General features: G+C 44.4%; 2 protein-coding genes across 2 annotated transcripts in view; one reads left to right on the forward strand and one right to left on the reverse strand.

Moving 5' to 3' along the window:
- Nucleotides 1-2916, reverse strand: part of AVEN (apoptosis and caspase activation inhibitor) — a 144551-nt gene extending 141635 nt beyond the window's left edge. The window contains exon 1 of the mRNA XM_084862073.1: nt 2587-2916. Within this exon, the coding sequence (XP_084718199.1) occupies nt 2587-2808 (222 nt within the window). The 5' untranslated portion in view covers nt 2809-2916. The remainder of the gene's footprint in view (nt 1-2586) is intronic.
- Nucleotides 1-14710, forward strand: part of CHRM5 (cholinergic receptor muscarinic 5) — a 74015-nt gene extending 59305 nt beyond the window's left edge. The window contains exon 2 of the mRNA XM_084861854.1: nt 12286-14710. Coding sequence (XP_084717980.1) covers nt 12368-13957 — 1590 coding nt within the window. The 5' untranslated portion in view covers nt 12286-12367 and the 3' untranslated portion in view covers nt 13958-14710. The remainder of the gene's footprint in view (nt 1-12285) is intronic.
- Nucleotides 14711-21881: the final 7171 nt, after the last annotated feature.

Below are 21881 nucleotides of genomic sequence, written 5' to 3' on the forward strand. Positions count from 1 at the left end.
CAGGGCGAGGGACCCCACCAGTGCATGATTGGGGCCAAGGAGGGACTTGGGGAGGGCTCCAGGGCATGTCCAGCCTTTCTTGCTCAGTCCCAATGGGCCAGATTCCTGCAGCAAACTAATCTACTGGTCAGAGTGTCTGCCCCCTAGTGGTCCGTGTACATCATAGTGAGCTGTTGAGCAGCCTTATCATATCATTAGCATACTACACTTTCGTTGGTTGAAAAAAGTGACCGGACAACCAGACACTTAGCATGTTTCATTATATAGAATGCTTACTCACACTCTGCAGTCTTTGGGTTTGTACCATCTGCAGGACTGATTTAGGAACAAGAGACTCGCAGATGCTATATACTCAATTAAGTTACCTTGGAGTCAATGGTAAGATATGTACACAGATAATAAAGGGGGGGGAGGAGAGAAAGAAAAATAAAAAAAAAATTAAAAAATAAGTTACCTTGGAGTATTATGTATCTAGAAGTTTTTTTTTTTTATCTAGTTTTATTTTGTCTTATTTTCCATTTACAAGCCCATGTATGTGTGATGGTCGGTCTAAAACAGAAAGCAAAGGCTGTATGTAAACAGTACTAAATTCCAGAGTTAGGCAACTGGTCCTTACACAGCTATGACTGTATTATGATTTTTCTTCTTTCTGATCATTTCAATCAATCCCCATTTTGGCACAAATGCACCATGAGATATGAGAACAAGAAGGTCTCAGGTTAGGCCATCTATCTTGTCCCACCTAATCTTTAGGCACCAATAATGTTATTCTTAGCAAGCCTGAATGTGAACAGTACTTCAGAATCTGAAAGTGGAAGGGACCTTACTGGTCAACAACCCAAACCAAAATGAAGGAGTAATCTTTCCCACATCTCTTCATCCGGCTTTGCCTGAAAACATGATGGTGGGGCACACTCCCTCTTGGGAGCATGCCAGTGCCTTTCCTATCTTCCCTCTCCTCCCTCCCCCCCGCAAAAAAAAATACTACGGTGGTGGTAACAGTGGTAGAAGTGGTGGGGGCTGCAACTGTTATGCCCCAGGCACGGTGCCACACATTCACAGGCACTAACACATTGGATCAAACTGTGAAGTGAGAAACTCCTAAAAGATAATATGAGACTTTAAAAACCATTCCAAAAATGATAAAGCCTAAAAATTTAACAGAAAGGATTACAATATTAGCAAAAATGAAAAGAATATTATTTATCCTCTAAATGATAGGCCGTCATTTTACTCAATTTAGCTCCACAGAGATAAATGCAAGAGAAGCACTTTCATTCACTCACTTGAACAAGATAAAGACAGTTGTTATTAAAGAAAGGCCTTTGCACCAGACACTTCAGTAAGTCCCAAAAGAACCATTACTACAATTTCTATTAAAATATGATCCCTATAGACAAGGAGTGTCTACTTTGTTCTCAGTAAAGAGGTGATTGGTTCACAAAAATTAAGAGATAAAATGTAGTGGAGTCCAGGGCAAGTCGGTATAATATATCCCAGCTCTGCCACTAGCTATGACAGTAGGCAAGTCCATTAACCTGTCAAGTTAAAGATGTTACATTTAAACGAATACATAAAGTTGTTTAAATAACTTTAAGCTGCTTTAAAAATAAAGTTGTTATAGTTATATAAAGTTATATGTCTATATAAATGATGTTGTTATAAAGGTAACATGTGCACACTAAATTGGTCTGAGTTTTGACAGGGGATTTCAGGCCATGTCCCCCACCTGATGGAGCTTGATGGAGAACCTCAAGGCACGCCCCCCCCCCCCCCCCCCAACCTGGTCTGGGCCAGAGGACCTGAGGCTATGCCCCCTGCCCTGCAGGGCTGGACAAGGGTAGGACTGGCCTGTCTGGACCCAGCCCAATTGGGGGAGGGCCAGCCGGGTGTGGGTCTCACAGGATTTTAAGGTACATGTGGGTGGGTGGAGACTTGACTCTGGGTCCCGGGGTGCGCCCCAGATTCTGACAGGAGGGAGATTTTCACACACATTTTACTAATTTTCTTTTATTATAAAGGGCAAATAGCAATATTAAATTATTTCCTGTAATTAACCCCCTTGTAATGTGCATGGACTTCATGCACCGGGTCACTAGTCTAAAATAAAAGAGAACTTCGCTTTATAAAGGAGAATTATGCATCTGATCCCATCCCCAAGAATTTTGAGTCCGGTCCATCGGGGCCATTCTTTCATTCTATAAACATTTATTCTGTGCCTACGGTGTGCCAGGCATAGCACAGTGACCTCAGCAGACTAAAAAATAAGTTTAAAAATCCCTTCTCTGCTAATAGCAGGAATGTTACCTCCTGCAGACCACGCCCTGGCCCCACTCCCCCCCACTCCCATGACACCCGCCCGAAGCCGGCCAGCCCCTAGGCTTCCAGCCCCAGCACCGCCCGGTCCAGGACCCTGTGCGCCCGGCCAGCCCGGCGGGCGGAGGGAGCGGCGCCCGGGGTGCCACGTGCCCGCCCGCCCCGCGCAGGCGCCGCCCCCGCCCCGCGCGCCCGGGACGCCATTCGCGGCTCCTGGCTCGCGACCCGCACCCCACCGGCCCGGCCCGGCCCCCCACCGCCGCCTCTTACCGGCGCTCTGGCTCCGGCGCCGCGGCCTCCCTGCTCCCGGCGTCCGCCCCGCGGGCCGCCTCGGCCCCGGCCGCCGCGGAAGCCCCGGCCGCGGCCCCGGCGGCCTCCGTCCCCGCCGCCGCCGCCCGCCGCCGCCACCCTCTCGCGGTCGCGGTCCCCGCCGGGCCGGTCGCGGCCGGGCCGGCGTCCGTGGCCGCCCCGAGCGCCGCGGTCCGCTTGCATCTGCCCGCCGCGGCGGTGCGAGCGCGGGAGCCCGGCCACCGGAAACGGCGCCGGAGCCGCGAGGGGCCGGGGCCTGCGGCGTGCGGCCCGGAGCCCGGGCGGGGCGGGGCGGGGCGGCGGGCGGCAGGTGGGGCGGGCGCGGGCTGGGAGGCCGGGGGCTCCGACGGCGGCCCGACCCCGGGGGAGCCCGCAGCCGGGCGGGGCGGGGTGGTATGGAGTAGGGACAGTGATAGTGAAAGGACAGGTTATAGGACAGTTTGTATAATATAAATTCGCTTTTGAAAAAAAAAAAAATACATATATAGGTATATATATATAAGTATATATATGTATATATATGTATATATGTGTGTGTATATATATACACACACACACACACACACAACACAAATATGGGAGTATTTGCATAAAACTACTTTTGCAGTTTAATTTCCTGATTATTAAGAATGAATATAATTGTAAAGGTACTGAACTCGGGGTAAAGAGCGGGTGTGGAGGAAAAGGCGGAAGGGCCCAGGGGAGAGGTGGTGTGGGCTGCAGCCAGCAACCAGGAGGGGAGAGATGGGCCCCAAACTGGTGATGGGGAGGCCAGGCCCTGAGTCCTCAAGAGAGTGCCTGCAGAGTGACTGCTTTCGCTCTCTTACTGAGCACATGGGCATGCAGTCCCGCTAACAGCCCTGTTACCCCCATTTGCATGTGAGGAAACAACCCTAGAGAAGTTAACTCGCCTGGTGTAACAGGGCTAGGTAACGGGAACTAGCATTCTCACTCACGGCAGTCTAGCCGGGTGCTTCACTTACTCGGCAGGAATTTTTTGAGACTCATTATTAATGTTTGGTTTCTTTTATACGTAAATAGTAACTAGTCCATTTCATGGATCAGTCTATATTTTTAACCAAGCGGAAAAGTGCAATTAGTTACAAGAAGTCATGGAAGTGACTTGGAAGTCATTTTTAACTTTGTATTGCAGAAATCACATGAAATAAAACCAAGGACTTAAAATGTCCATCATGCAATCAGTGTTGTAAAACAAGTGTTTTCTTCCTCCACAGTCTTTTCTGGCTTAAACACACACACACACACACACACACACACACACAATGTATTCATTGTTTTAGTTGTCTACTCAGTGTCAGGCACAGTGCTAGGTCCTGAAGATTAAAAAAAATAATAAAAAATAAAAAAATGTCTGCCCTCAAATAGCTCACTTCTCACAAGAAAAGTACTCCTGTAAACAGATGATTGCAGTAGAGTGGTGAGTACAGTGGGTGGCTTAAGGTGAAGGCCCAGGGGAAGAAAATTCAAACTATACCTAAGTGAGGAGTTGCCCAAGGCTTCATGAGAAATAGAGCCTTAAGCCAGGGCCTGGGGTTTGAGCAGGAGTTTGCCCGGTTGGTATTCTGTGGAGGAGAATTAGAATTCTAGGCAAAGCCAAAACCGGTTTGGCTCGGTGGATAGAGCGTCAACCTGCGGACTGAAGGGTCCCAGGATCGATTCTGGTCAAGGGCATGTACTTTGGTTGCGGGCACATCCCCAGTAGGAGGTGTGCAGGAGGCAGCTGATCGATGATTCTCTCTCATCGATGTTTCCAACTCTCTATCTCTCTCTCTTCCTCTCTGTAAAATATCAATAAAATATATATATATAAAAAAAAAAAAAAAGAATTCTAGGCAAAGGCATTTTGGAAACCATTGGAAAAATCTAGGCCACAAATAGTGCCTGAATTAAGTTAGGCGCCAAGGAGGCAGATAATAGGGACAGATAGAAGACTGAAGAATTAACAGGACTTTGTGTCCATTGGGAAGGTCAGAGGGGTATAAGAAAGTTAAGATTGATGCCCAGGTTTCTTGGTTGAATGACCAAATAGTTGATGCCATTAGTCAAGAGAGGGAAAGCAGGAGAGACTGTTGTTAGGATAATATTTTTTAAAATATATTTCTATTGATTTCAGAGAGGAAGGGCACATCAATGGTGAGAGAGAATAATTGATTGACTGCCTCCTGCATGCACCCTCCCATCCCCCCACTGGAGATGGAGTCCACAACCCAGGCATGTGCCCTGGCCTGGAATTACACCATGACCTCCTGGTTCATAGGTCAATGCTCAACCACTGAGCCACACTAGCAGGGCAGAATAATAGTCTTTCCTTGTCTCTACTTGTAAAATTAAGACTTACCACGGTGTTCAGGATTAAGTTATTCATTCCCATATTGAACTCAAGTAATCCTACCTCTAGAGTAGGGGTGTCGAACTCAATCAGAGAAGGGGCCAAAATCTAAAATCCAGCCTAAATCGCGGGCCGAATGGTTTACTGAACAGTCATAAACTGACAATGTCATAAACTGACAGCGGAGTGCAGTGATGACAGCGCGGTGCGGGCCACATTGCAAGGCCTGGTGGGCTGGATTTGGCTCGCGGGCCTTGTGTTTGACACATGTGCTCTAGAGAAACGCTAAGACAACAGGAAAATGAGACGAGTGGAGAGCATTGTATCCTTTTCTCTGCACACCATAAAGGAGCTAACAGGAGATAGATGGATATGAATATTATTTTTAAGAACCCAGTGGACAACCTGTCCCCCTTGTGTGGCCAGAACTGATAAAGGTTTGGTACATTGTCTCTTCCTAATCCCATGGTCACTACATAAACTTGATATCTTGAAATGGGCCACAGTGGAAACTGTTACACCACAGAAATGGGCAAACTTCTGCCAATCAGGGCTTCGTTGGGGGTGAGGCAGAAACAGATTAAGTTTCACGCACACCGCAGATTTGGGCTCTCCTCAAGATGAACATCCACATATAAACCTCATGCCAGACATTAGCACAAATCAAGAGTTTCTCAACGTGGGCACATTTAGAGGTAGACCATTTTTGTGGTGGGAGCTTGTCCTGAGCATTAGTGTTTAAGAGGATCCGGCCTCTACCACTCAGCTGTCCCCCTTATCAGCAGGGGATGTGTTCCAGACCCCAGCAAATGCCAGGAACTGGGGATAGTACTGAAACCTATATCCTGGGGGGGGGGGGGGGGGGTTGTTGTTGTTGTTTTGTTTTGTACCTACAGACCTAAGGTAAAGTTTAATTTATAAATTAGACAGCAATAGCCCTAGCCGGTTTGACTCAGTGGGTAGAGCTTCGGCCCGTGGACCAAAGGGTCCCAAGTTCGATTCCTGTCAAGGGCATGTACCTCAGTTGCAGGCTCATCCCCTGTCCCCGGCCTTGGTCGGGGTCTGTGCAGGAGGCAACTAATCGACGTGTTTCTCTCACACTGATATTCCTCTCTCCGTCTTTCCCTCTCTCTTCCACGCTCTCTAAAAATCTGTGAAAAATACCCTCAGGTGAGGATTTAAATAAGTAAATAAAATTAGACAATAATAATAAAACAATATGACAATATGTTGTAATAAAAGTTATCTGGCCAGTGTTGCTCAGTGGTTGAGCATCAACCCATGATGGTTCAATTCCCAGTTGGGAGTTGTGGGCTCGATCCCCAGTAGGGGGCATGCAGGAGCCACTAGTCACTGCTGCGCTCCCTTCCCCCCCACCCCCCACCCCTGCCCTATCCCATCAGTGCTCTCTCAACCCCCTCACCCCTCTCGCAAGTGACTTGGCTGGACTGGAGCCTCCTGTTCTCTTGTTCACCAGCCCCACCTGCTCGCCAGCCCAACCCGTCAGTTCCACCATTCAGTCTATTTGCATATTATGCTTTTATTATATAGGATACAGCATTCTCTCAACTTACTGACCATGGAACATTTTCTTTTCAATCAAGCATAGTGAAATAGTCTTAATGAGCAGACTTTGAGGAAGACTGTGCTACTCTTGGCTCTCTTCAAGGTTATTGTTTTGCTGGTTGGGAGCATTTGCTCTGCCCCTAGAACACCAGCTGCACAAACTAAAGGGAGACCTATCACTTGCACCACAAAGTACCTCACACAGCCAGTACCTCAAACACCAAAGCACTGCCTCGTGGTCTCATCCCACTTTGTCCCCTAATAGACCACACCTCAGATCCATTCCCACCGCAGGAAGAGTCTCCTTATGGCTTGCAGCTTCGTAATGAATATTGCCGTGTCAGGCACTTTGAGAAACACTTCACATGGATTATCTCATTTAATCCTTAAAATATTCCTATGAGGTAATGACTTTTTATTATCCCCACTTTAAAAGTTTGAGTCTGAAATTTAGGGAGGGTAAGTACTATGCTGAAAGCCGTAGCTCAAAGCTGTGATTTGGACCGGAAGCTCCCAATGCCAGGTTCAGGTGTATAATTATGAGATGATGTCGCCACTTTAAATGCACTGCTTTTCCATGCATCAACGAGTTTATTCTGCTTATCAGAGAGAGAGATAGGAAGAGAAAGAAAGTTTTAAAGAATTGGTTCGTGCAATTGTGGGGGCAAGTCTGCAATGTGCAGTGCCGCCAGAGGGCTAGAAGTCCCAGCAGGAGTCAGCGCCATAGTCTGGAGTCTGGAGGCAGAATGCCTTCCTCTTTGGCAAACCTGTCTTTTCCACGATGGCCTTCAACTGATTGGATGTGGCTCACCCACATTCTGAAGGGTAATCTGCTTTACCTGAAGCCTACTGATGTAAATGTTATTCACATCTAGAAAATACCTTCACAGGAACATCTACATGGCTGTTTGACTAAGCAATTAGGTACCTAGCCTAATCAGGTTGACAAATACAAATACACCATATTACATAAAATACAAAACCATAGAAATGTAAATATCTTAGATTTTATAGTCCAATTTCCTTATTTTTGCAAATAGAGAATCAGGTCAGAGAGAATATGCACTCAATCTATCTGTTATAAATTGCTCACTAAAATTAAGTGGGAATTAAATCCTTCCAAAAAACCAGTTATTTCTATTTTGAAGACTTGATTCGAACAGCTCAGCAATCAGTCAGTCAGTTCATTTTACTGTGTCTCCCCAGCACCATGGATGTCGGGACCTCCTTCAGAGCAGGTGAGGCGTCTGGAAACAGCTGACACAGTTCTCCCAGAAAGCAGACTTGTCTCAGGTCCACTCCTGTCCCTCTCACCCCACCCTCAACCGCTCTGGGCTCACCTCTCCCATCGCAGACTTCCTAGGACTGGGCGCCTCCTTTGGCCTTTGGGCTTTGGGCGTACAAACAAGCTCTTCCCAGATGGGGCTGAAACATTCTCCCCCAACTCCACCCACCCCTTTTGCCTAGCTAAAGCCCATTCATGTTTCAAGTCTGGGCTTGGAAATTTTTCCTCAGAGTGTTTTCCCACCATCACTTGACGGGGTTAGATGCCCTTCACATGTGCACTCTGGCATGCAGAACCAACCCCCAGATATTTATCTACACCCCCACTAGGGTCTTGTCCATAGTATCCCCAGCATTAGAGCCTAACATGTAATAGACAGTCAATAAATATTGATTGAAAGGAGGGGGAGCCGAAACTGGTTTGGCTCAGTGGTAGAGCATCGGTCTGCGGACTGAAAGGTCCCGGGTTCGATTCTGGTCAAGGGCATGTACGTTGGCCGCAGGCACATCCCCAGTGGGGGATGTGCAGGAGGCGGCTGGTCGATGTTTCTCTCTCATCGATGTTTCTGGCTCTCTATCTCTCTCCCTTCCTCTCTGTAAAAAATCAATAAAAATATTAAAAAAAAAAAAAAAAGAAAAGAAAAAAAGAAAGGAGGGGGAGAGAGGGGAAAGGGAGGGAAGAAAGGTAGGAGGGGAGGAAATAAGAAAATTCTTGCACTGCACAGCCTGGTACTGACAACTGGGAGACAGTCTGTGATGGCATCTGCCCAGATAATTGTAGGGTATGAAGTAACTTTGGTCTTTTCAGGTTCTGGTGAGTCAGTGTCTGGTGACCTGGCACTCTTGGGATTTACTTTGCCAACATTTGGATGTTGGTGATACCAAGAAGTTTTTGGTATAAGATAACAGGAAACTGGACCAGTGTGGTAGCAGCAGGAATGGAAAGGGACCAATAAGAGAAATATTTCATAGGTAAACTGGACTGCATTAGTCGGGATGTGAAAGAGAAGGGTGCAAGATGAGGAAGGTGGGAGAATCTGGATTCTGTTATAAGACGATGTCTTCAGTGCCATATTGAATTTGAGATTTTAAAAATCTAAAGATACAGTTTAAAATATAAAACAAAAATATATAATCCTTCACAAATTTTTCACCTTTATATCAATTACTGTTACTAAAGAAGTCAAAACCAGCCAGCAGGTATTGCCACATAGCACGCTCTGAGGGCCATCAAAAAGCCTCCTCTCTCAGCTTCCTATCATCATGCCATGGTGCCTGGAATTCTGTAATGCTATTTTCATATATCACCAAATATGTATTATATGCACACGTTTTTGTTTGGAAGGAAAGATAAGAAATGGTAATTGGTCCAAGCTGGTTTGGCTCAGTGGATAGAGCACCAGCCTATGGACTGAAGGGTCCCAGGTTCAATTCCAGCCACAGGCACATGATTGGTTTGCAGGCTCAATCCCCTATAGGGGAGGTGCAGAGGGGAGCCAATCAGTGATTCCCTCTCATCATGGATGTTTCTATCTCTCTCTCCCTCTCCCTTCTAGAATCTTCTCTGAAATCAATAAAAAGGCATTAAAAAAAAAGAAATGGTAACTGATTACCTCTGGAAAAGGGGGCATAAGAGAGTATGAAGGTCAGAGGTGGGAGGAAGACCTATCTCTTACCATTTTCCCTTGTGTAGCCATTGAAGCTCTTATCATGTACATAAATTTTTAAATTAGAAAAGAAATTTTTCTTTTTAGATTTGGAATTTATCAATGGGGAATTGATTAAATAAATTATAGTATATCCATTAAATGAAATAATGCAAAAAATATATTTCTTTGATCCCAAAAACACTGATGCAAAAGAAGTCTGTGGTGATTTTTTAAGTAAAAAGCAACATTCAGAGTGTAAATATTAAAAATTCACCCACTTAAAAAATTTAACCACTTAAAAATAACTGTATTTAAATGTTGTTTAATATGCATAAAGAAAAGCTGTCGAAATACGCACTTACCTGTTAGCACTGCTACCTCTGCGAGTCGGAACTAGAAGAGTCTTCTGTTTTCCAAGTTATATATTTGGATATTGTTTCAACTTTTACAAAGAGCATATTACTTTATAGTCAGATTTTAAACAGGTATTTGGCCCTGGCCAGTAGGGTCAAAGTATTGTTCAATTGTTGTTCAATGGTTAGAACATCGACCCACACAGTGAAGGATCCCAGGTTTGATTCCCAGTCAAGGGTTGCAGATGCAATCCTCGGCCCAGTCAGGGTGAGTTCCAGAAGCAACCAGTCAATGTGTCTCTCTCACTTCAATCTTTCTCTCTCTCTTTCTGTCTCTCTCTGTCTCTCTCTCTCTCTCTCTCTCTCTCCCTCCTCTCTTCCCTTCTTCCCTCCCTTCCACTTTCTCTAAAAGTCAATAGAAGAAATATTCTTGGGTGAGAATTAACAATAAATAAATAAATAAATAGATAGATATTTGGGTGGTGAACACATAATACAATATACAAATTAAGTATTATACACTCATTAATTTTTGTGCAAGTGTACGACACTTCTGTTACGAAAGCAGTGTTTGGGAAATAAGGAATTATTAAGATGGTTACAGAATACTAGTTAATTCCCCCACACACACACTTCTTCCTCCCTTAAGCGTGCTTTTGCCAGCTGAAGGGTCACCTCTGAGTCACTGCAGGATTCTTAGGAAAAAACGTGTTTAACCTTCTTACATCCACTTGGTTCTAAAGTCTGTATTTCTCATTTGGGGAACGCGGTTCAGTTCTGTGGGGTGCAGAGCCCGAGCTGTGAGGGGCGGAGAGGGCCTTTCCCGCTGTATCTAAGATGTACGGTTCCCCGTGTTCTGTTTTATACAGGTTTTGGATTTCTCTAACTTTTATTGTGTGTACTGAAACTGCATATGTATTATTCTGATAGTTTGCTCTAGTTTACTACCAATAAAAGACCTGTTAATCACAAAATGGCAACAACAAAAAAAATGATGTATTATAGAGTTGCACCAATGATTTTATTAAACAATGTCACCCCCAATAAATTCAATTTTAAAAAAATTTAAATCATGCAAATATAAAAAAAAAATAAAGTACAGCATAGGAATATAGTCAATAATATTGTAATAACTGTGTATGGTGTTAAATGGGTACTAGATTAATCAGGGTGATCACTTCATAAGTTTTATAAATGTCTAATCACTGTTGTCTACCTGAAATTAATAAAATATGTCAACTATAATTTAAAAATCATCTTAAAAATACAAAATAAATTTTTTAGAAAGATATTTTAAAACATTTCTATGGCATTGCAAATAGCCCAAGGGAGGGTCACCATCTTATCATATGGGACAAACTTCAAAACTCTCAGTGAAAACCAGCTCCCAAAAAAAAAAAAAAAAGAAAGAAAGAAAGAAAAAGAAAACCAGCTCCCCACTGGGAGTTTGTGCACTAAGTCAGGGTGAGGTTTTATAATGCAGTCTTGGCTCACAACAATGCCTCAATAATGTATAATAACTGAATTTATAATTAGACTCAATAATCTAAATAATTGGACTATAAAGTTGATATAACTTGTCTTCCTCTCCAGTGTAGAATTGGCTAAATACTTATCACCAGGAGCTTAAAAAGTGTCTGACCTTAAGGCTATTGCAGTAGAAAGTAACAATGTCACCTGCTTTCTCTTCATTAATACTCCCCAACAATCCAGTTCTCTTTCCCTTTCCATTGCTCTCATCCCAGTTCATTTTAAAAACTGCCTTTCAGAACCACAAGAGGGCAGCAGCCCCTTGTACATGAAAATCACTCAGGCATTAATCATAAGCAAAGGCAGGATGCCCTTATAAAAATGTTCAAAACTTTAGAGATTTGCCCTGACCAGGTGGCTCAGTTGATTAGAGTGTCCTTATGTGCACCACAAGGTTGTAAGTTGGGGCACATACGGGAAGCAATTGATGTTTCTCACATCACCGTTTCTCTCTCTCTCTCTCTCTCTCTCTCTCTCTCTCTCTCTCTCTCTCTCTCTCTCTCTCTCTCTCCCATTTGCTCTTTCCCTTCCTCTCTCTCAAAAAAATAAAAAATAAAAATATCTAGGGTGGCCCTAACCGGTTTGACTCAGTGGATAAAGCATCAGCCTGTGGACTGAAGGGTCCCCGGTTTGATTCCAGTCAAGGACATGTACCTTGGTTGTGGGAACATCCCCAGTGTTTCTTTCTCATCGATGTTTCTAACTCTCTATCCTTCTCCCTTCCTCTCTGTAAAAAATCAATAAAAACATATTTTTAAAAATATCTAGGGTGAGAATTCTAAAAAAAAAAACTTTAGAGATTTTATTTTATCATCTTGCCCCAAATATGTATGGGACCACATTCAGTATTTTGTTAGAATTTATAAACAATGAGTGGGAAAGAAATTCATGCTGGCAAGTGAAGATAATGTATTTCCCTCTCTTCCAGATGCTGTCCCAGAAGAGGTGTTAGGTAAACAAGAGGACAGTAGAGAACCTGACTCACTCCTAATGTAAATTCTCGCACCAGGATGGAAGGAGAATCTTACCACAACACAACTCCTGCCAACGGCACCCCGGTGAGCCACCGGCCTCTGGGACGCCATGGCTTGTGGGAAGTCGTCACCATTGCCGCTGTGACTGCTGTGGTCAGCCTGATCACCACCGTGGGCAACGTCTTAGTCATGATCTCCTTCAAAGTCAACAGCCAGCTGAAGACGGTCAACAACTACTACCTGCTCAGCCTGGCCTGCGCAGACCTCATCATCGGGGTCTTCTCCATGAACCTCTACACCACCTACATCCTCATGGGGCGCTGGGCCCTCGGGAGTCTGGCCTGTGACCTTTGGCTTGCCCTGGACTACGTGGCCAGCAACGCCTCCGTCATGAACCTTCTGGTGATCAGTTTCGACCGTTACTTTTCTATCACAAGACCCCTGACGTATCGGGCCAAACGTACCCCCAAGAGGGCCGGCATCATGATTGGCTTGGCCTGGCTGATCTCCTTCATCCTCTGGGCCCCCGCCATCCTCTGCTGGCAGTACTTGGTGGGGGAGCGAACGGTGCCCCCAGATGAGTGCCAGATCCAGTTCCTCTCAGAGCCCACCATCACCTTCGGCACCGCCATTGCTGCCTTCTACATTCCTGTTTCCGTCATGACCATCCTCTACTGCCGGATCTACCGGGAAACAGAGAAGCGGACCAAGGACCTTGCTGACCTCCAGGGCTCTGACTCTGTAGCTGAAACTGAGACGAGAAAGCCAGCTCACAAGGCTCTGCTGAGCTGCTTTGGCTGCCCGAGGCCCACGCTGGCCCAGAGGGAGCGGAGCCAGGCCTCCTGGTCGTCCTCCCGCAGGAGCACCCCCGGGAAGCCGGCCCAGGCCTCCGGCCCAAACACTGAGTGGGACAAAGCCGAGCAGCTCACCACCTGCAGCAGCTGCCCCTCCTCGGAGGATGAGGACAAGCCCAGTGCCGACCCTGTTTTCCAGGTGGCCTACAAGAGCCAGGCCAAGGACGGCCCGCAGGAAGACTTCGGGACTGAAGAGACCAAGGAAACTTTTGTGAAAGGTCAAGCTGACAGAAATGACTGCGACACCCCAAAATACTTCCTGTCTCCCGCGGCTGCTCACAGACCCAAGAGTCAGAAATGTGTGGCCTACAAGTTCCGCTTGGTGGTGAAAGCCGATGGGACCCAGGAGGCCAACAACGGCTGTCGCAAGGTGAAAATCATGCCCTGCTCCTCCCCGGCGTCCAAGGACCCTTCCACGAAAGGCCTGGACCCCAACCTCAGCCACCAGATAACCAAGCGGAAGAGAATGGTCCTCGTCAAAGAGAGGAAAGCGGCCCAGACCTTGAGTGCCATCCTGCTGGCCTTCATCATCACGTGGACCCCTTACAACATCATGGTCCTGGTCTCCACCTTCTGCGACAAGTGCGTCCCCGTCACCCTGTGGCACCTGGGCTACTGGCTGTGCTATGTCAACAGCACGGTCAACCCCATTTGCTATGCCCTCTGCAACAGAACCTTCCGGAAGACCTTTAAGATGCTGCTCCTCTGCCGGTGGAAAAAGAAAAAAGTGGAAGAAAAATTGTTCTGGCAGGGAAACAGCAAGCTCCCCTGAAAAGTTACCAACTCCCCTCAAGAGAATGACCATCATCCACTTCCTGATTCCGGTTGGCTGGTGTTCAAAAAAGACATCTGTCATTTTGAGTCCCTGAGAACTCTGTAAAGGCTTGAGATCTGCTGCCCATAGAAAGGAGTCACAGCTGCCACAGCTGCTGCCCCACTGAATTATTCCCGTCTGTGACTGAGGTTGCCTGATGTCGAAGGAGTTTGCCATTGAAGTGAACGGGCTCGTGGCCTCACAGGCGGGAGTCAATGCTGGGTCACGGTGGAGTGACTGAGGGCACTTTTGTCTAACCTTCTGTGGGGAACAGCAGGGACCGGTTGGAAATGTGTCCCCTGTGCAAACATGTCATAGTCTTCTGTGCAGTCTGTATGTGTCTATGACGTTGTCTTGTGTCAGTGAGAACCAGGGGAATGTAAGTGTTACCTGTTAACAAGAGTGGTATTCAACTGGCTTCTTAAGACTTTCTTTATAAAGCAATCAGTATTTATTCACAAAGTATTTATTATACAGCTATTATGTGTTCTGCGCTGTGGTATGTTTTCCTGTCCCTACACCTGAGCAAAGCTCTTGCTATTCCCTTTTACAACTGATGCCATTTCCTGGTATCCACTGAAATCGAGCTGGCCCCCATCCTTCCTTTCAGAATCCTGTGCCTGGATGGAGCTGAAGCCTGGTCACACCCAATCCTAGAGAGGGGACTCTATTCTGCTAATAAATATGTTCCAGTCTCCACAGTCACTTATTGTAGGTTTACCAGTGGGGATTTCCCCTTTTTTCCTTAAATATTGTGCATTCTATTTTGTGCCCATTTAAGCCCATTTTATTCATGTTCCGTTCTTAGGAAGACTAGTTGTTAACACAGTGCTTCACTGATTAAAGATCTTCTCTGGGGGATTCCTCTGGATTCTCTTAAAGTGTTTTTCAGCCGTCTTTATTTCTAATCTCTTTGCAAGGCCAACCTGAGGCAAATTGTAGAAAACAAATTTGGTTTCACCCCATATTCCTTGGTCATTTAGCAGGCCCCCATTTCCCTCATTTCACACAGACCCCAGTTCACTCCCAGGCACAAGCAGGTCCCTGTGGAGCCTCCAGCCTCCCTTCACTGTGGAGGAACAGCAGGGGAAAGGTTTTATTACTTTCTCAAATAGGTTCTTGAATCAGGGTTCAGAAATGACTTACTATTCATTCCACTCCAAATTCATGGTCAAGGATGAGAAGTCTGGAAAAGTACAGTTGAGTCTGGTGAAGCTGGCTACAGCCATTAAAAATATATCAGTTATATCAACATAACATACATTAGAGTATCAGGATTATTAAAGCCAAATTTAATTGAAATCTGTGAACATAAACAAACTGCATCTAAGCTGTTTCTTTGATAATTTTGAAAACAAACCAATGTGCAAGAAATTGAAACTATAAACTAGTGCATGTCATTAAAGATACACAAAGAAAGCAGCAGGGCAGCTCTGAGGAGAAATTTAAAGATGAGTCAGACGGGACTCCTTATTTAACCTGTTGGCTGTATCTGCAGTGTTTAAAAATCTCTGGACGTCATTTCACAGAATATAGGCCAGTTCTTTCTCAACCTCCTTTGCTAAGGAGATGTAAAAATAGCTAGCTTAGCTGTCCTGGGAACTAGGCATGTACTTGAGCAAAGGAGAGCTGCACCGGACACCTGAAGGGCAAACCTGCCTCTCACTAAGTCCCAAGAATGCTCCGGGGCAGCAGAAGCCCAGGGCACCCCTCCAGCCCTGTAGGGACCAATGCTGAGGTGTAACATCTTAGAAGCGATGTAGCTGCTGAGCCTTTGTGAGGGCAGGTTGACACCTGCCAAGAATTTGCTAGAGAATCTTAATTGGCTCAGTTCTCCAGGAGAGCGCTCCCGGCCTATGTGATGCTAATAGGGTGTAACTTCATGAGCAAACCTGCTCCACCAGCTCTAGGTAAACAGTTGGGGGTTTTTTAGGTTAAGGCTTTGGGTTCCTGAGAAAAATGAAAATCCCTCCAGGAGAGGAATAGCACTTTAAGCCCATGTTGGGCATTCACTGTTCAGAGAGAGATAAGAAAAACAAGCCAGTTCAAACAAAAGAGTGCAGAACTTGAAGTGGGGATGGGTGGCGGAGTTGAAGGTACACTTTCACGCTCCACAGCAATCTGGGACCTTTTGTTCATCATATGTGAAAGTAATGGAGAGGCCTATGCCTCCTTATTATTGGCTTTTTAAAAATGTATTGGGGTGACATTGGTTCAGCATGAACTTATAGATTTCAGGTGCAGACTTCTATGTTATAACATCTGTTTATTATCCACCACCCAAGGTCAAACCTTCTCCTGTCACCATATATTAAGTCCCCTTTCTCCCATCATTGGCTTTTGCAGACTACCTATGCCCTTTGACATAGACCAAAATAAATAAATAAATAAATGCCCACACTACTAGGGGGCACGAGCATTGGCCTCTGGTAGGTCCTCAGAATGAAGGCCCAATGGTGAACGGCAGGAACCTGGGGGGTGGGTAGGGTGTGCTAACTTCAAATCTGTGACCTTCTATGCACTCTGACTCCCAAATTCTTCTATGGTAAACTATGTAGAGCTTTGTTTGACTGCTTACATGCTGGATGCTGCTATGTTGCTAACATCGTGTTTCTCGTTGGCTGTGAACTTGATGGCTTGTGAAGTAATCTCTTTTCAGTACAAATTTTGGTTAAAGCATTTGTCAATATTCCTGCCTCTGCTTTGCTCCTTTGGTGAATGTCCTTTGAGGGAGTTGCTGCTGTTTCACTCTTTGTAATTGTGAAATCTGTACCTAATCTCTGGATTGGAATATCCAGTTGTCTATTATAAATACTGGAATTATAGCAAAGGATGTAGGGACTGGGCTGCTTTTTTGTATTGTACAAGCATCATTCTGGAAATTAAAGAAATTTAACCACGCAGTATTCCAATACAAAGCATTTAAATGTGAAAATGGTCTCAGGTTAGCCTGATAGATCCATATGATTAGAGATCCCACACACATTTGCATGGCCTGGCCACTTAGGAATAGATACACATCCCTCTTTGTACCTCTGTGGTTTCCCCCTTTCCTCTCAGTTACCAAGGACCAAATTAAGATGAAATAATGATGACAAGATTCCTTGGACTAAAATGCTTCCCTTTCCCTCCAGGACAAGGGAGTTGGGGCAGACCCCAAACCACAGCCCTTTAGCTGGTACAGACCCTGCAACAAAACAGCAGCAGCATTTCCGCTTCAACTGCTCCAAAGGCTGGAACCCTAGTCATTTCACCTCCATTGTAAGTGACACCAATTTCCATCCGCCACCCCACCCCCAGACATCTCAATTGTAAAGAGCGAGATTACACAAACTCTTACCTACTAAGGACCTCAGATGGCGAGTGGGAGAAGGGAAATACATTTTTAAAGTATCAAAGAAGGAAATTAAAAAACAAAATTTTTCAAAATAATTTTAAACTTAGAGAAAAGGAACAAGAATAGTACAAAGAACTCCTATATCCTTCACCCATGTGCCCCAACTGTTAACATTTTGCCATATTTGTACATTTGTGTGTGTGTGTGTGTGTGTGTGTGTGTACTCACACACTTTTTCTCAACCACTTGGAGTAAATTGCAAACATTGTGTCCATTTATCTCTAAATATTTCGGTGGATATTTCTTAAGAACAAGGAGATTATATTACATAACCACAATACAAATATAAAAATCAAGAAGTTTAGCATTGCTAGAATATTATGTAATACAGTCCATACTCAAATGTTGCCTGTTGTCCAAATGATGTATTTCTTTTCCAGTTCAGGATCTAACCCAGGATCACACTTGCACGAAATTGTCATGTCTCATTAGACTCCTTTAATCTGGAAGAGGTCTTCAGCTTTCCTTTGTCTTTCATAACATGGTCATTTTTTAAGAGTACATTCAATCTAATTTTAAAAAATAATTTCCATCATTCATGGGTTTGTCTGATCTTTCCTCATTAAGTTAAATTTAATGTTTGTCTCGATTTGAGCAGGAGTAACACATGACATTGTGTAATAATATGCCATTCATCTGGACAAATTATCCTCCATGTATCACAGAAGGAAGTGATGTTAACAATGATCACTTGGTTTAGGTCTCACCCAATACCCTACCAGATTTCTCCAGTATAAATTTACTATTTTCTCTCTGCAATTAATAATTTGGGGAAATAAACTGAACCTATATAAATTCCCTGTGAGTCATCAGGTTTTCACCCAATAAGTATAGCATATATTTATTAATCTCACCCAAGCATGTTATTACTATGATGATTGCCAAGTGGTTGACATTCTATTGTGGGAATGCTTTTTCTTCCTTTCTAATTTATTTATGTACTTATTATCATTATGAACTCATAACTCTTATCTTTTTTTTAATGTATTTTTATTGATTTCAGAGAGGAAGGGAGAGGGAAAGAGAGATAGAAACATCAATGATGAGACAGAATTGTTGATCAGCCACCTCCTGCACACCTCCTACTAGGGACTGAGCTGCAACTCGGGCATGTACCTCAACCGGGAATTGAACCATGACCTCCTGGTTCATAAGTCAATGCTCAACCACTGAGCCACACTAGATGGGCATAACTCTTATTTTAGTAATTGGGTTAAAAATCCAACCCTGTCTGGTGTGACTCAGTGGTTAGAAGGGCAGCCTGCGCACCGAAGGGTCATGGGTTCGATTTCCAGTCAAAGACACATACTTGGGTTGCAGGTTCAATTCCAGATGCTGGTTGGGGTGTATGCAGAAGGCAACTAATCAACATGTCTCTCTCACAATGATGTTTCTCAATCTCTCTCTCTCTCCCCTTCCCTCCCTCCCTTTCTTCCACTCTCTCTAAAAATCAATGGAAAAAAATATCCTTGGGTGAGGAGTGAAAAAAAATCCATTTCCATCATTTCAATGCTCAAATTATCACAAATTTAAACAGTGAGAGCTTCAAGATGACTGTCCCTTAGACATATCCTATTATTGTAGCACTCCCTTACTTTCTGGAACAATAAAAAGTTCCAGGCTCATCTTGACTCTCCCTACCCCAGCCCAGGAATCTGCCACTTCCTCAAGGAGCCCTGGTTCCTTTAAGTAGAGAATGGTCCTGGCTCAGATCAGGACTCAGGATATACTCATTACTATTAGACTGAAACTAAGAAATATGGCCCAGTCGGTGTGGCTCAGTGGTTGAGCATTGATCTATAAATCAGGAGGTCACCCTAGCTGATTTGGCTCAGTGGATAGAATGTCAGCCTTCTGACTGCAGGGTCCTAGGTTTGATTCTGGCCAAGGGCACATGCCAGGGTTGTGGGGATCCCCAGTAGGGGGCGTGCAGGAGACAGCCGATCAATGATTCTCATCATTGATGTTTCTCTCTCTTCTCTCTCTCTCTCTCCCCTCTTTTAAAAAGAAATATGTACATGTGGACACTTATTAAAAGCAATGAATTCATATTGACACCTGCAATTCTAATCCTACACCAAAGGATTCTTCCTTTTCCATATGTGTATCTCCCTTCTTCAACAGTGAAAATCATCACTTGCTCATTTGCTTAATCTTTTAAGATTTTCAGAATTGCCACTCCCATATCACTGTGAAAAACTAACCTTTTAGTAAAGTTCCAATATTTGTTTGCAGGTTTTTTGGTGGGGTTTTTTTTTTTTTTTTTTTTTTTTTTTTGGATTAAGATTGAAGGAAGCCGAAACCGGTTTGGTGCCCCACTGAGGCTAGAGCATCAGCCTGCGGACTGAAAGGTCCCAGGTTCGATTCCAGTCAAGGGCATGTACCTTGGTTGTGGGCACATCCCCAGTAGGGGGTGTACAAGAGGCAGCTGATCAATGATTCTCTCTCATCGATGTTTCTAACTCTCTATCCCTCTCTCTTCCTCTCTGTAAAAAATATATTAAAAAAAAAAAAAAAAAGATTGAAGGGATAGCATCAAATTACTATGTTCAAAAATTGCTTCAGTTAATGAGGAGGACACAAGTAGAACAAGTTGAACAACTCTGGTGACATTAAATAATAATTAGCAAAAGACTTACATTCAAATAAATATTCATATTAAAATCAAAGAGGGCCCATCCATCTAGGCAAAGTATCCTCCAATGAACTGCACTGTCCCATCTCCCTCAGTGAATTAATGTGTGGGGTGGGGGAGGCATCCATGTTAAATTTATCTTCGATAATGAAAAAGCCATCATTCAGACTTATCTACATTAGTGTGCCTTATGGTAATCCATTTGTCCAAAAAGTCCTAATCTTACTTTAGATGGCCCTCAAATAAGCCCCATACCACCAGAGGTCCCCCCCCAAAAAAACACAAATGCCCTTATGGTCCTGCTAAGAGCATTCCTCCAAAGAGTTGTATTAGCAATGATTTTCTATACATAAACACTTTTTAAAACACACAATGTTGCTAAGTACTGTTCAGCAATCCTCACGTTCACATCAGCCCTCGGACTGAAGGGTCCCGGGTTTGATTCTGGTCAAGGGCATGTACTTGGTTGCAGGTTTAATCCCTGGCCCTGGTCAGGGCACGTGCAGAAGGTAACCAATCAATGTGTCTTTCTCACATCGATGCTGCTCTGTCTCTCCCTCTCCCTTCCACTCTCTCTAATAATCAATGGGAAAATATCCTTGGGTGAGGATTAGCAAAAAAACAGCAATAATAAAAACTTTACTAATTGTGACTTATCAACGAGCCACAGACTGAGAATTGAAAATAAATAAATAAAATTTGTTTCCTAGGGCTACCATAACATAGTGCCACAAACTGGATGATTTAGAAACACAGAAATGTATTACCTCACAGTTAGCAGGGCCCTGCTCTCTCGGAAGGCCTGAGGATGGTCTGCTCCAGGCCTCGCTCCCAGCTCCTGGTAGCCTCGGGCATTTGCAGAGAGCCTCCTTTTCCCGGGGTCTCTTCACGTTATCTTCCCCTGTGCATATCTGCCTCTGTGTCCAAATTCCCCCCTTTTATAATCACACTGGTCATACTGAATTAGGTTACCCTAATGATCTCATTTTAACTTGATTATCTCTATAAACACCCAATTTCCAAATAAGGTCATATTCTGAGGTACTGGGGGCTAAGACTCTAACATATTTTGGGGGACACAATTCAATCCATAACAATATCCAAGCAAGGAAAACACTCTATTTTGTAGATGAACAAACTGTAGACCAATGCTGGGCAGTATCAAATGGGAAGGATTTCAGAGCCACTGTTAACGTATGAAGCATCAACGCCAGCAGAGGGACCGGGCAGGACTAGGCAGTCTTGACTGGCATGGGACAGTTGCCTAGCATTTTTCAAGTACGTTGGCTTCTTCTCTCCTGGCCTGAGGAAATACAGGAAACTAATGGAATGGAACCAAATTTGTAAAGCTGCTTCTATATTTGCAAGGAGTACCTCTGGAGGCGTTAGTCCCACACATCTGGAGCCTCGTTTGAGCTAAGCTCTCTGAGTGTGCAGCTCAGAAATTCAAGGGAAAGTTTCCTTCCTAAATTCCCAGCACCATCTCTCAGGGGCCCTGAAGGTTTAAATCTCAGATTGGGACAAAATAAAGACCTTAATCTATTCACTATCCATAACCATTATTAACTTGATCCTGATCTATAAAAGTGGTAATGAAAGCACTTGGGTCTTTATCTCCATAATGAATACGTTCTATTCAGAATCAGTAACCCTTGCTTCATTTTTAATCATTTAATCATTTTTTTTTTCTGTCCTCTACTAGTCACTGGAGCCACCTCCTCCAAATGCCCCAAACCTTTGCACCATTTCCTTCTTGGATCCAAGAAACACCACTCAGGGAGCCTAAAAACATCCCTTTGTTCGGCAAATGATTTTTTAACCTATGTGGGCACCTTAGGGATGCAAAAGGA

The sequence above is a fragment of the Pipistrellus hanaki genome, assembly GCF_964339955.1.
Source record: "Pipistrellus hanaki genome assembly, chromosome: 1".
Taxonomy (NCBI): Eukaryota; Metazoa; Chordata; class Mammalia; order Chiroptera; family Vespertilionidae; genus Pipistrellus; species Pipistrellus hanaki.